Source organism: Eleutherodactylus coqui, chromosome 6, assembly GCF_035609145.1.
Source record: "Eleutherodactylus coqui strain aEleCoq1 chromosome 6, aEleCoq1.hap1, whole genome shotgun sequence".
In the NCBI taxonomy this organism is placed as follows: Eukaryota; Metazoa; Chordata; class Amphibia; order Anura; family Eleutherodactylidae; genus Eleutherodactylus; species Eleutherodactylus coqui.
Window position 1 is genome coordinate 241,949,897 of NC_089842.1, and position 15,706 is coordinate 241,965,602.

A 15,706-nucleotide genomic window follows, 5' to 3' on the forward strand; every position below is an offset into this window, starting at 1 on the left:
AGTATATACACATAGAGGTGAGGTAGATTCTTCTTAGTATATACACATAGAGGTGAGGTAGATTCTCCTCAGTATATACACATAGAGGTGAGGTAGATTCTCCTCAGTATATACACATAGAGGTGAGGTAGATTCTCCTCAGTATATACACATAGAGGTGAGGTAGATTCCCCTCAGTATATACACATAGAGGGGAGGTAGATTCTCCACAGTATATACACATAGAGGGGAGGTAGATTCTCCTCAGTATATACACATAGAGGGGAGGTAGATTCTCATCAGTATATACACATAGAGGTGAGGTAGATTCTCCTGAGTATATACACATAGAAGTGAGGTAGATTCTCCTCATTATATACACACAGAGGTCAGTTATATTCTCCTGAGTATATACACATAGAAGTGAGGTAGATTGTCCTTAGTATATACACATAGAGGTGAGGTAGATTCTCCTGAGTATATACACATAGAGGTGAGGTAGATTCTCCTCAGTATACATACAGAGAGGTGAGGTAGATTCTCCTCAGTATATACACACAGGTGTGGGGTAGATTCTCCTCAGTATATACACATAGAGGTGAGGTAGATTCTCCTCAGTATATACACATAGAGGTGAGGTAGATTCTCCTCAGTATACATACAGAGAGGTGAGGTAGATTCTCCTCAGTATATACACACAGGTGTGGGGTAGATTCTCCTCAGTATATACACATAGAGGTGAGGTAGATTCTCCTCAGTATATACACATAGAGGTGAGGTAGATTCTCCTCAGTATATACACATAGAGGTGAGGTAGATTCTCCTCAGTATATACACATACAGGAGAGGTAGATTCTCCTCGGTATATACACATACAGGGGAGGTAGATTCTCCTCAGTATATACACATAGAGGGGAGGTAGATTCTCCTCAGTATATACACATAGAGGTGAGGTAGATTCTCCTCAGTATATACACACAGAGGTGCGGTAGATTCTGCTCAGTATATACACATAGAGGTGAGGTAGATTCTCCTCAGTGTATACACATAGAGGGGAGGTAGATTCTCCTCAGTATATACACACAGAGGTGAGGTAGATTCTCCTCAGTATATACACATAGAGGTGAGGTAGATTCTGCTCAGTATATACACATAGAGGTGAGGTAGATTCTCCTCAGTGTATACACAGAGAGGTGAGGTAGATTCTCCTCAGTGTATACACATAGAGGTGAGGTAGATTCTCCTCAGTATATACACATAGAGGGGAGGTAGATTCTCCTCAGTATATACACATAGAGGTGAGGTAGATTCTCCTCAGTGTATACACATAGAGGTGAGGTAGATTCTCCTCAGTGTATACACAGAGAGGTGAGGTAGATTCTCCTCAGTGTATACACATAGAGGTGAGGTAGATTCTCCTCAGTATATACACATAGAGGTGAGGTAGATTCTCCTCAGTGTATACACATAGAGGTGAGGTAGATTCTCCTCAGTATATACACACAGAGGGGAGGTAGATTCTCCTCAGTATATACACATAGAGGGGAGGTAGATTCTCTTCAGTATATACACATAGAGGGGAGGTAGATTCTCTTCAGTATATACACATAGAGGTGAGGTAGATTCTCCTCAGTATATACACATAGAGGTGAGGTAGATTCTCCTCAGTATATACACATAGAGGGGAGGTAGATTCTCCTCAGTATATACACATAGAGGTGAGGTAGACTCTCCTCAGTATATACACATAGAGGTGAGGTAGATTCTCCTCAGTATATACACATAGAGGTGAGGTAGATTCTCCTCAGTATATACACAGAGGGGAGGTAGATTCTCCTCAGTATATACACAGAGGGGAGGTAGATTCTCCTCCGTATATACACACAGAGGTGAGGTAGATTCTCCTCAGTATATATGAATTGTTTTATTATAATGGAACAGGTGCAAAAAACATTCAATGCAGATTGCCCTCTAACCTAAGGTCGGCTCTGACTACATGTGGATGAGGCCGGTTACATTCTCTCCCACTTGTATCGTACTGTAATCCACTGCAGATTTTCTGTCTGCAAATCTGGATGGAAAATGTGCAGCATCTCCCCCTACTCTCCTCCCCCGTGTGCATTTCCCCCCCCCCCTACTCCCTTCCCCGATGTACAGCATCTCCCCCCTCCTCCGTGTGCAGCATCTCTCCCCCAACTCCCCTCCCCGTGTGCAGCATCTCCCCCTCACTCCCCTCCCCCGTGTGCAGCATCTGCCCCCTTCCCCCGTGTCTAGCATCTTCCCCCCCCTCCCCTATCCCGTGTGCAGCATCTTTCCCCCCTCCCCCATGTACAGCATCTCTCCCCCCCTCCTCTGTCTGCAGCATCCCCCTTCCATTACCTATGTGCAGCATCTTTCCCCCCTCCCCCGTGTGCAGCATCTCCCCCCCCCCCCCTCCCCCGTGTGCAGCATCTTCCCCCCCTCCCCTGTGTGCGGCATCTCCCCCCCCTCCCCAACCCGGGAGTAGCATCCCCCCCTCCTCCGTGTGCAGCAGTCTTTACGGTCCCATCATTTGCATTTTCCTAGAAAATTTCTGTTCATGGCAAGAACAGTTGTAGAGTTGGGCTAACTTGAGACAAGCGAGCGCCATATGGGGCTGTGAGTAGCACCCCTATATTGTGCTCCCCACCGTGTGATGCAAGGAGTCTTCATTGCAGAGCAGCCTGGCATCACTCCGGGGGTGCACCCATCCTCCGCCGCGGCTGTCAGACGGCATTTTTTCCCCGTATAGCATTGCGGTACCATGCAGGAAAACTGCTCATGTGCATGACTGCATTCAAAAGAACGGGCTTCATACGTGTGCAAGATTTGTGCACGTCCAAACGCAGAAATCTCACGTGATTTTAGCAGCCGTGTGAAGCCGGCCCAGGGGTCTGCTCACGCGAACGTGTTTGTGCGGGTATCTGCTGATTACAGTGGGCTCGTTTTCATGAGCGTGCTTTGTGCGCGTGGAAGTTGGACCTGCCTTATTTTCCTCCTATGGAAGGTGCGCAAATACATAAGGGAAAGCGTGAAAAACTGCGCAAAATGCAGTATAAAGAACACATCCGGACCTCATTAGGCTAAGTAGCCTTTTAATCCATGGATGGGTGTCTGTGCGTGCGAACTAGCCCTGCGTGCGCAAAAAATACAGTAATATGCCCAGAAACGTGCGCAAATCTACCTCATCCACCCTCGTTCATGTGCATTTACACTGCGCTGGGCTGAGCGTTTTTGCACATACGGTCATCTGAATGAGCCCTTAAAGATAAGATGCCCAATATATTCCACATGGAACTACGGGGTTAATACCATAACTCCCCACAAGCAAAGGATTTTCATTCATAGGAAATGACCCGACAAATTCCAACAGCTGTTGGGTCTCTGGTGTCAGCCAGCCCTACTGCCCTTTGACTATGCAAAATGTGTCTCTCCAGGTGAGGTGTGTTGGTCATGCTGGTACTTGTAGTTCCATAGCGCATACAAGAAGGCTGATGCAGTACTTTATAATACAGAGTGCATACTCTGGGAGTTGTGGTTCCTCTACAACTGGGGAACCAATGGATGCGGGACACTACTGTGATGGGTTTCATTCATTACATACATATAAGTGCAACTGTGTTATATTGGGTAGTTACTTCTTTCCATCTGAATCTCCTGGCCTTTTTTTCCTCCGATGGTCATGTGACTTCAGTTCTGACCGGCTCAGATCTACTTGGGGTTATGCTGTCTGAAACTAGTCAATTTCTCAGTCTGTGTGATTCTATTAGATGGATCTACCACAGAAACTGCCTGCCTGCAATCTCACAGTTACTGATAATGATCACACAGGTATAATAGAGGAGATCACAGCTCATCTTGCTGACTGCATATATATGGTCTGTAGCTTATTTAGGTGAATATAGAAAGTAATGATTAACTTGTAACTAATCTATCCCCTCAGCAGGCAGAAATGGTACAGCCTCAGCTAATGCTATTTTAGATGCATCATGGGATTGATGTGAAACTGGAAGTAAAAAATCTCAGCCTTAAGATAGTGGCTAATACGTATCAGACAGGGGGCTGCATTGCAGCGAAGTGACTGAATATACAGAGGGGACCTCCAGAGTGTGATAGGTAATCAGGTTAGGGGGGCAGGGATGGAAAAATGTTTTTTTTCGCCGGAGTGCCCCTTTAAGCCCAATTGGTGCCAACATGTATACTGGTGTAGTGTTGGGTTTGGGGCATCATCACTAATGCAACAGCAGACACATTCAGTCCAAAAAAGTGCGATGTTTTTCATATATATTTCTATTTCTCTGCTTTAAATATAATTACCGGTATTTACAAGTCAGCGCCAAATAAAATACGAAAAACATCTAAGAAACATTACAAGAAAACCTCTACATTTATACAAAACTAAATCCCTCCTCTCACCCGCTCAATATATAAAAACTGTTCAAAAATAAAAGTCATCTCTTCTCTACTTCAATATATTATAACTTTATAACACTTTAACATATTTACAGAAGTACAGCGATCCGTCAATACCAGAGCGCCTGCACACTGCTGCCACCTGGTGGTCAAACTATATATTACTTGAACGATGATTCAAACTGAAAAAAAAAAAAATACTGCATATAGAGAAAGTCTATATAGTCATGTAATCCCGGGAGCCACAAGCAGAATTCAGTGAATCAACTGCCCCTTCATTCGCGTTCGGGTGCATTCATACGGGTGATATCTGGCCGATTGCCATATGGTCAAATAAGGCGTGTGAAAAGAACTAATTGTTTTCAATGTATTTATTCACGAGTGATTTTTGTCTCTATGGCCCGAAATTGAAAAATCGCTACTTGTCCTATTTTGGGGCAAAAAAAAAAAAAATGTCTCACTCACATGTAATTGTTTTATGCGGGTGCGAAGCGATTTTTAACATTTTTTAATATTGAAAAACAGACTATTTTCATCTGCATGAAAATTGCAAGTGCAGTAATGCAATGTGATACTTTTTTCTTGCAGGACACATCGCAATCGCAGGCATAAATCACTGGTTTACCAATGCGATACCGGTCTAGGGTTCTCGGAACCATATGGCACTTGCCCGTGTGAACGCACCCTTCTACAATCTTTTCCCATTTTGGGTTGCACTTCAACAAACGGCAAAACCTTTTCACATTCAGTAAGTAGCGCGGTTGCCATTGACTACTATTTTGACTATTTCATCTTCAAGGAAACCTGCACCTCAATACATTCCTATTGGTGGGCTTGTTGTGCCACAGTTGTACCGCTTTACAGATCGGCGCCATTTGTAGCCCAAATCATAAACCTGGACACTATTTTGTGCACCAAGAACAACTTATGAACTCCTTTCCCCTTCCTAGAACTGTCACAAGAGACGAGGATCCCCCTTGCTCAGGCAGATCTGATCTCTTAGGAGTCATCTGCATCATTTTCAGAAGCCCTCTCTTCAATAATGCATCATCTAATATAGAAGCTGCTCACATAAACCTCATAAATATAAGTATTATCTCTTGTCTTATTATAAGTGCTTGAAGTCATTTGTAATTCATTATTTTAATAAGCAGATCTGAACTAAGATCCACCCCTGAGGAACTCAAACTCCTCCCCCAAGGAGCAAGACATTCTCATTATCCTATTGGCTAATGGACACTCCATTATAAGTCCATACACTTCAGAATATAGTTGTCTTGTCAAAATAGGAACAGTTAGGGATACATTATTCAGCTTTGGGTTATTACACCACTTGAATACTTTGCCAAATAACATCATAAGGTGCATGAACAGGTGTGTAACTATGATGAGTGCAGAGGATATGGTTGTACTTGGGCCCCGAAGCCTTAATTGACCCATAAGATCTGTGTTCACCATATAAGTAGACCACTACTATAAAGGAAGCATTATAGTTGGGCCCTGCTGCAGATTTAGCACTGACTTCAAGTTTTACTTGTGTACACAAGAGAAGGCCAGTGTCACCTGGAGACAATAGTCATGGTGGCTATAATAAACGCAGTCATTAAACTGCCAAAATTATCCACTATTCTGACCATACTGCGATGATTCCTCTTACCCCCCTTAATGCAATGATGACCTGTTACAAAAGAATTGATGGTACAATTGTTAAAGGGCAACTCCCCTCATCACTTTAAGGGCGCCCACCCACTGGCGATTTTTTTTTCTTTGCGTTTTGCGTTTTTCCTGCAGAGCAATTAGAATTGAATGTACTCCTGTCCACTGGCGTTTTGCGTTGCGTTGCGTTTTTTAACATAGGAACTGTCAGTTGCATATGTGTCCTTATTTTTCTCCTAATGCACCCATGAAAGTCAATGGAAATTAATGGAAAAGCCGCGAAAACGCGGCAAAAAACGCAGCATTTTTTTCTCTGCAGTGGTCTATGGGACTTGTAATGTTAAAATCGCGATCGCGCAAAATCGCAATTTACCGCGAAATCGCGATTTTGCGCGATCGCGATTTTAACATTACAAGTCCCATAGACCACTGCAGAGAAAAAAATGCTGCGAATTTCGCAGGGAAAAAAATCACCAGTGGGTGGGCGCCCTTAGGGTGGCTACCCAGTACCAATATTTTTTCCTGCAATGTGAAAGCAATGATTATGAAACCACACCTCGCAGGGCAGAGAAACATCTGCAATATCGCTCAATGTTTTCAATGGGGTTGGCAGCAGCAGTGCCAGCCCCATTGACAGCATAGGGAGTACATCGCGGACTTCTGCCACCGCTGTGACAGCGGTGGCAGAAGTCCGTGATGCTATCCCATTGCTTTCAATGGGGTCGGCACTGCTGCAGCCCCATTTAAAAGCAACGGGTTGCAGGCAACCCCCACAGCGATGATTTTCGGAGAAGGGCTTGAAATATAAGCCGTTCCCTGAAAATCATCCCTAGCTGTTAAAAAAAAAAATTATACTCACCTAAAAGTGAGTATAATTCTTCTCTCCAGCATGGCAGTCTTCTTCTGTGTTCATGAATTCAATGAATGGTTGAGCGCTGCCTGTGATTGGCTGAGCACTGTGACTAATCACAGGCAGCGCTCAGCTTCATTTAATGGCTGAGCGCTCAGCCAATGACATCACCGCTTTCTGGGGGCGGGGATTTTTCAATCCCCGGCTTTCAGAACACAAAAGAAGACTGCCGTGCCGGAGAGAAGAGCCGGACGGCTCTTCTAGGTGAGTAAATTTTTTTTTTTACAGCTAGGGATGATTTTCAGGGAAGGGTTTATATTTCAAGCTCTTCCCTAAAAATCATCGCTGCGGGGGTTGCCACAAAACCACTGCTTTCAATGGGGCCGCAGCAGTTCCAACCCCATTGAAAGCAATGGGATAGCATCACAGACTTCTGTCACAGTTTTCTCTGCACTGCCAGGCTCTCACATCGCTAGAAAAAATATCGCTAGTGGGTAGGCACCCTAAAAGGGATGTACCACCATAGACTTTTATCAGCTCTTAATCGAATAGGTGAGAAAAGTCTGATCGGCGATGGTCTCACTACACCGATGTCGAGAATGTGTACCCCACTTCCCATCACTGTGGGCTCAATGCACCCCGCCGCAGTGATGTGGAGACTGAATAGCGCAGCGATCACACATGTGCGGCGCTGCTGCACTCATTTCAGTGGAGCTGATGCAAATACTAAAGCGCTCAGTTATCTCCAGAAGTCCCATTGAAGATGAATGGATCGGCACTGCGCATGCGCGACCGCTGCTCCATTTAATCTCCTCACTATGGGGGATGCAGTGAACCCACAGTAAGTTTTTTTCTATTTCTTATAGAAAATACTCTCCATTTTGGGAGATTCAAGCAATGTGACCTATATTTCCAATGAGAGCGAGCACAAGTAACAGACTGAGTGATAAAACTGGTCCTTTCTCCACTTTGCTGAATATATGTAACGTTCCCGGCTCTGGGTGGAAATCTCTGGCGTCCTCCAAGGCGTGAAAAGCTGCGTCCGTCAAATTGGCATTCCCTGAGACCATCAGGTCAAACACACAAGACTCAAAATACATGTCTTCTATGGCCAGTCTCTCCCTGCACAGCGACCTGGCACTCTCCATGCTCATCGAGTGAGTCCTACTGAGGTCTTTAGTCCTAGAGATCTGTTGGCTGGATGGGCAACCACTGACACAGAGCTGCAAGTCCTGCTCTTCCCGGAAAGCTTCAGAGATCTCCTTCGCCATACGTAAGGAGAAAGACAACTGTCTGCCCAGCTGGCGCACACGGATGGTGGTGCCAATGTAAGCGGCGTGGATCTCTATGTGCCTCCCAGGCTCCTTTTCATGAATGGTGAGGCTGCTGCCACCAGCTCTTCTACCACCATTGACGGAGCCATCATCGAAAGCGGCTGGAACGTTGCCGACTTCTGCCTGGTACACCTTCTGGTCAATGCACTGCTTCATGTTCTTGAAGATTATCGTTAGCTAGGAGAACAAGAGGCAATAAATCAAACATTAAACATGGCGCCATATTTAGAAGGTGTCTGACTGTCATTTCTTACCCTCCTATGATAGTGATTTTGAAGGGGTCAATCTGATGTTGACAAGGGCACGTAGGTTATATAGTTGTGATACATGTGTACTGTATACAGGTACTATTTATTTGCACACTATGGTGTCATCATATATGTGCACTATACACTGAACGATCACTGCATTAGGAACAGCTGGCATCTTGTGATCAGTAACGTGGTAATACATGATGGCCGCATCACAATCCGCTGTCAGATAATGTGAAGGCCTTTCCTCTGTGCAGCAGGAGGCAACATTTGGCAGTCATGGGTAAACGTGGTGACTTGAGTGACTTTGAATACGGGCAGATTTTTGGTGCTCAGGGGTGCGGTGCCAGTATTTCTGAAACAGTCGCACTTGTTAGCCATTCCTGAACCGCAGTACCAAGAGTGTACCAAGACTGGTTGGACCATGGACAGACATCCAACAGACGATCACACAGTGGCAGGCCTTGTGTGGTTGATTCTACAGGTAAGCATCTGCTGGCACGTCTGGTATCTAAGGAACAACCCAGCAGTACAACAGTAGGGAAGCTAGACAAATTTCCACAATGACCATGTGGCGTACCTTGCATTGACTGCAGTTCGGGACCCGAAGACCAAAAAGGTTGCCCCTGATGGCCCCACATTATCACCCACAACACCTCATATGAGCCTAGGAAAGACATCAATGGATGTTGGACACATGGAGGAAGGTCATCTGGAGTGACAAGCCCCAATTCCTGCTGAACAATACGGTTGACCAGATCCAGATTTGGCATAAACAGCATGAAGCCTGTTCCATGGGTGAAAGGTCATAGTTCAACAGGTCGGTGGTGGTGGTGTCATGGTCAGGGGAGTGTTTTACTGCCATGGTAAGAACCGTTGGTAATCTTACCACAATCCCTGAATGGTGAATGCTACAGAGACCTGTTAGCTGGCCATCTGCACCCTCTAGGAAGTTTTCCCTGACCACAGTGCCAACTTTCAATAGGACAACGGTCTGGTTCATCAAGCTTGGATCACTGGAGTGGTTGGAGGAAGATGACCATGACATCTCCACAGTGCCTCAGCCCGAGACTCTCTGGCCTGTAACCCCACTGAACATGTATGGGATATGCTGGAAAGGGCTGTGAGATCCACTCCCTCTTATCCACAAAATGGAACCAACTAATGGAGCTGCGGCAGTGAGCACGGGGTGGAGTTCAGTATAGAGGTTCTTAGCCACCTTGTGGAATCTGTTCCCTGATGTCTAAAAGCTGTGATCACCCAAAAAGTTGGACCAACCCGTTATTGAGTAGATGTTCCTAATGCAGTGATCGTTCATGTGTGGATCTTATTTGATGCCCGTATGTTCCCCCTTTCAGTTGCTCTTCCATTTCTTCCCAACCTTCAAAAACATAAGAAATGACTGTTGATAGTTTGCAGTGACTTTTACCTTGCTCGTTACTGTAGCATTGGAGGACGAGTGGAACGGTGTGCTGGTTGCCTGGACAAACAGATATTCATTGTCTAGAAGAGGCCATGAGCCGTTCACCTTACATGTTTGAAAGTCTCCACCGAAAGTGCGCACATGGGGATCCCCGAAAACCCCACAGTGCAGATACTTGGGATCAGTCTCATGTTTTTCACGGTAGACCTTGTCATAATCACAAGCCTGTTTCACATGACCATCGGGAAGAGGCTGGGGTGGCTGCCGTCTGGGAGGAGTGGTGGGTCCAACCTTGGAGCAGTTGTGCTGAATCATCCGATCCTCGATGATGTGAACGGCAGAATGGTACACCAGGTCTCCGCGGCAGGTCCGGGCTGTATTACGAGTGCACTGAGAATATGCACGTAAGGCATTGCAAAATACAGCGTTCTTGTTGGAGGTCCTTGGATTCGATATGGCGGCAACATAGTCCGTGTTACATTTCACTATTTTACACTGCGCGTCCACTGTAGAGGAAAGAAAGGACAAAGATCATAATAATGCAACTAATAAATCTTAATTAATGGGTGTCTCCTCCCCCCATATGTACCCACAATCCGTATATGTACTAGTCCCTGCTATCAGTGAAGATGGGTATTAATAGATAAATTCAACCTGATGGGTCAGACTGTGAGGCCAATGGGTGCAGGCACATAGGCCTCAACTTTTAGGGTTCATGATGGTCTACTACAAACAAACTTGTCAACTCTCCTGAACTCCCAGGAGGCTGCTGGAAAAAGGGGAGGTCTCCTGCACTTCTAGAAAAGTTGGCAAGCCTTCTGGGCAGGGGGTGAGGAGAGGGGCTCAAGGAGTAGAGTTGCTGTCCAGAGGGCTTTGAATATTCTTTATTCAAAGCCACTGAACAGCCCCTGCCGAGCAAAGGGAGCTAATGTCAGGGAAAGAAAGGAGAGCTAATTACAGTAGGACCACAAATGAGGGTTTACTAGGATGGAGCCCCTCCCCTGGATCTTATCCCCTTAATGACCACCCATACGTGTTTTCACGTCCTGGTGTCTACAGGGCCGTGAAAACATGTTGGCCCTGTGGAATAAAGCTGCAGGATCAGGTATTGTACATATCAAAACTCACATGCAAGTATGCAATGCCTTAGCAAAGTTGTTTTTACGGATGGTCGGACGATCCCAGTGATCTTCATACGACCAAAAGAAAGGGTCTTCCAGCATCTGTAATGGACAACTGGGACTATGAAAATCTATCCCTGCTCGCCCCTATTAGCTGTTATACCCTATGAATTTATAAGTCAGGGCGATCGTCCCACACGTGCCCTGCTATAGAGATCCTGGTCCCACACCTATTAATCCCACACAGCACGGGCAGGTCCCTTGGCACCAATGGGTTTCAACCTGGTAAGCGGCTCTTCAGGGGACTACATAGAGAAGATAGTATCAAAACAGCTTGCAGAAAATGTGCAGCCAAAGTACTTGCAATGAGATATTCTGCCGGAGTGCATATGCTGCCTGTGAACCGGAGTGCCTCATGATGAGTAGAAGCATGTGAGCTATCACTGTAGAGGACTGGTGTTTGGTTTTTGATCTTGGCTTCTTGATACCATTTTCTGTCTGTAGTCCCCTGAGGAGCCCCCTTACCAGGGCGAATCGTGACTTATAAATTCTATAGGACATAACAGCTAATGGGTCTTTTGGAAGACCCCTGGGATCCTCAGACCATCCATGAAAACAACTAGATACAAGAATCTGAATGAGTTGCCGTCCCGTGTAAAAGGGCCCTAATTTGCCAAATCATTTACTGTACTATAGTTTCTATACGTTGCAGTTCTTACCTTGCTCCCAGAAGATTAGCAGAAGCAACATCTTGAAGACGACACTGTCTGTTGATCTTGAGAGATAACGTCTAGTGGTCGGTTTACCCATTCCAGTCCATTCAAATCTCCCGGGATGGTCACTGCTCACAGCGTCATCCTCCACCTGGGACAATAAAGTTTTATTAAGTTTAATGGCAAAGTTGTGAAAAACTAAGAAAGACTTTTAGACCATAAGGTCATAGGAGGCAAACAAATAGCTGCATTGGTTACTAATAAAATATGGTCGGCCCGGTTGTTATTTAAGTCACAGTTATAGACAAACACTAATAACACGCAGGCAGCTGTACCGTTCAGGTCTTTTAATGAGCACATTGAGTAATCATTCACAGTTAAGAGAGACATAAGAAATCCTCTGTGTTAATGGCTTCTCTAAAAGCTAAATGGCAAATGGTATTCAATGATGAGATTGGACATGTTTCACAGGTGGTCTGCCCATTGAATAAAGGTGCACAAAGCCCGGTTACTGACAGATCTGTTCCCCAGTTATTGACAGATCTGTTCTTTTCAAGGAAAATTGGTTAGTGTGAACCACAACACAAAGCAAACATCTTTCAGAAGACATGTTTAGAGATACATGGGTCTAGTAAAGGCTACAAAAGCTAAAAGCCTGGGTATACATCAATCCAGGGTTAGGCAAATTCTTTACAAAAATAGAGAAAATTAAGGGCTGTTCTACTCTCTGTTGGAGTGGTTGTCCTGTTAAAATCACCCCAAGAGCACAATGGGCAATCCTGAAAGAGGTGAGAAAGAGCCCAATGGAAACAGAAAAGACCTACAGAAAACTCTACAAACTGCAGAAACCTCTGTTCATGTCTGCTACTAGAAAGGCACTGACCAAGAATTGTGTTCGTGGAAGGACACCACGAAGGAAACCACTACAGTCTAAGAAGACACTGTGACCTGTCTCAAGCTTACCCCACATCCAACTGTGAAGCATGGTGGAGGGGGCATCATGGTTTAGGGCTGCTTTGTACCTCAGGGCCTGGACACCTTGTGATCATTGAATAATAAGGTGGTTCAAAACATCTTACAGAAGAATGACAGAGCAGCTGTCCATGACCTCAAGATGAAGAGACATTGGGTGATTCAACAAGACTATGACCCAAAGCACACAAATAAATCACCTAAAGAATGGCTGAAAAGAAAATTTGTGTTTTGGAATGGCAAAGTCAGGGTCCTAATTTTAACCCCATCAAAGCTTAATCTGAAGAGGGCTGTGCACACAAGGCATCCCAGAAATATTGATGAACCGAAACACATTAACAGGGAGAAATCGTTTAAAAATTGGTGCAAATCTAATTTACATTTACAGGAAAGATTTGGTGGAGGTGATTGCTGCTAAGGGAATCTACGGGTTGTTAAACTCAAGGATTCATTTACTTTTTCTCCCTGAACACTGGATACTTCCGGCCAATGACATGAACGGTACAACTGTCTATATGTTATTGGTCACATTGTCTATAATTGCAACTCAAATAATCAGACCACATTGGAATTACCTGAATTTTTGTATTAGTTACTTTTACAAAGGATTCACTTACTTTCTTGAACACATGCAGAAAGAGACACGCACACATATTCTATATATATATCCCCATCAATGCCTTGACCACAGAGATTTTCATTACATCTCCAAGACAGCTAACTCTACTAACAAGATTCCCCTATCTCCTATCAACATCTCAATTTTCAGTTTCCATGCCTGTTCAGCAACTTGGCAGCTTCTTTTAGTGATGGACCCCTCACGCCATGTGTACCCGCTATTCCTCGAATGGCAATCATCCAAGTTTTCAATGAAAACTGGCTGACTGCCCAAGACTTCTTCAAGTACCTCTTGAAGTTCAAGGAGGAACAGTTAGGATTGGCCAAGAAGGAGGGGTGTAGGAATGGGACATAGTCGCAACATGCCATTGGTCCTTCTAGTGAAGTCAAAACTCCAGTGCAAAATCCTTTGAATGCATTGGAGACATTTCTGTTCATCTTTACATGAGGAAACCATTAAGCAGGCCTCAACTTTTCAATCATTTCTTTTTTTCTTCATTGTAGTCAGTGAAAGACAGATGGTTACACATTTCGTCTTTCATTGCTCCATTAAGCTCAACAAAGAACTGCCATCTCCGGGATGTTTGGCCAAGTCTGGGTGCAAGACCAGTGCAAACCACAAAAGGAGGTCAACCATCATTCCAATGCAATTGGAAGAAGGCTGAGCAATGCCCTGCTATCCCTCCTACTAAGCGGCTTGGACTACTGTGCTAAGCTCTGGTCCGCGATGTGGCTCAGAGGGGGAGTGGGGTGAGCAGACATAGCCGTGTGCAAGATTCAGATGTACAGCTAGGAAATTCAGCACATGTATGTTCCAGAAAACATGTGAGTGGAGCGCTGTAAAGGAGGCTCCATCCATTTAGTGGCAAGGTAGTGACATGGCTGGTGTGTCAATGCCCTGAAGAACAGCCCCTTACTAGGGAAATAATTGGGTCTAGGCCTTGCCCACCGCCCCGAATGACGGAGAATGTTGTAGGCTCTTCAGGCGCCCTATAAAAAATGTAAAGCTGCGCCACAGCCAGTAGTAACGCAGCAGTGAGAGCAGCAGCACAGAAAAGGGCAGTTATGTAGCAGGCAGCAGCCCAGAGCAGAGCCCTGCAATTAGGGGCAAAGGCTGTTTGCTGGGGAACGACTAGTGGAGCTGCCAACCAGAGGACCAAGGGCCCTGATGAACTGAGGGCCAAAGATGAAGCAGCTGCAAACTGACGAAAGATGTCCTGTTGAAGTGTGAGTGCGATAATTTTCCCAGGATGCTGTTGTGTAAACCCCTGGCCGGGGTGGGGGTCTCAGACTCAAGTAAGAGTGACATCAACGAGTGCATTCAAATACGGCGCCATGAGTGAGGCCTGGTGTAGTTTATTAGCATAATGTATGTTATTATGTAAAGTGTATGATGGCGTGTAAAATGTTTATGATAACGGTTATATTGGCATAGAACGGCATTCGTATTTTTGCCATCTCCCTACAGAGGTTGGCTGGCAGCCAAGAATTTAGATTTTTTTTCTTTTTACTATTGTTGCCACAATGTTATCTTCCTTCTTTTATACTTTTATACTGTTCTCTCTGTTCTTTCTACATCCCAGACATGTGTTTTGGGAATCACTGACCCTTTAGGTTTGCCATCACATATGGACACGACATTTTTCAAGTCCCTTCCAGGTAAGATGGATGTCTAGTTAGCACTAATTACTGTGACACATCTGAGGTGGTACGGCCATGCGGCATGTGTGCTTCATATGTGTCCTGCTTTAAATGGCCGACCTGGCAATCTATGTCCCATCTGTCTTCGGAAGACTCTCACTTAGCTCAGAGTATTAACTGTGCCGTTTGGCCTGTCACGTAGAGGAATGCATTGCTAATACCGCTCAGCTGTGAGAGCCGCCTGGTGCACATGTTGTGCCCTGATGGGTGCAAAGCCTGGAACATACACACGGCACCACTTAGCAGGGCACAAGAGGCTGAAGTGAGTGATGCGGCTCCGCCACTTTCTGTGTACAACTGCATAATAGCGCACGAGAAAAGTGACAAGGAACACCGGGGTCCGTCACGTTAGGGGGTCTGCAAGTTGCCCTAATGATGGTGATAAATGTACTGTATTTACTGGTGGTGTCAACGATGCCAACCTGCAGGAAAGACCTTTCGGGGGACCATGGTCTTAATTGCGCCACCCTTAATCTGCCTCTAACATGTGGTGCCTTTCCTCCATGAGACCTTGGGGGCATCCAGCTATGTCAGGAGCTCCTGTGGTACTGTCAGTAGGCCTATATAATTCCTTGATTTGGATTTTATAGGCTTTTTTTGCCCAAAAATACTGTCACGTGGGGGATCAAAAGTGACAGTGGGCGTGCTGCTAGAGCA

At 45.3% G+C, this 15,706-nt stretch overlaps 1 protein-coding gene across 2 annotated transcripts in view; it reads right to left on the reverse strand.

Annotated features, from left to right (window-relative positions):
* Positions 1-7,301: 7,301 nt before the first annotated feature.
* The window catches only part of HJV (hemojuvelin BMP co-receptor), a 32,506-nt gene continuing 24,101 nt past the window's right edge, over positions 7,302-15,706 (reverse strand). For both annotated transcript variants that reach the window (XM_066605944.1, XM_066605945.1), the window contains exons 2-4: positions 11,765-11,909; positions 9,931-10,430; positions 7,302-8,427 (exon numbers count right to left, since the gene is read on the reverse strand). In XM_066605944.1, coding sequence (XP_066462041.1) covers positions 7,807-8,427; positions 9,931-10,430; positions 11,765-11,855 — 1,212 coding nt within the window. In that variant the 5' untranslated portion in view covers positions 11,856-11,909 and the 3' untranslated portion in view covers positions 7,302-7,806. The remainder of the gene's footprint in view (positions 8,428-9,930; positions 10,431-11,764; positions 11,910-15,706) is intronic.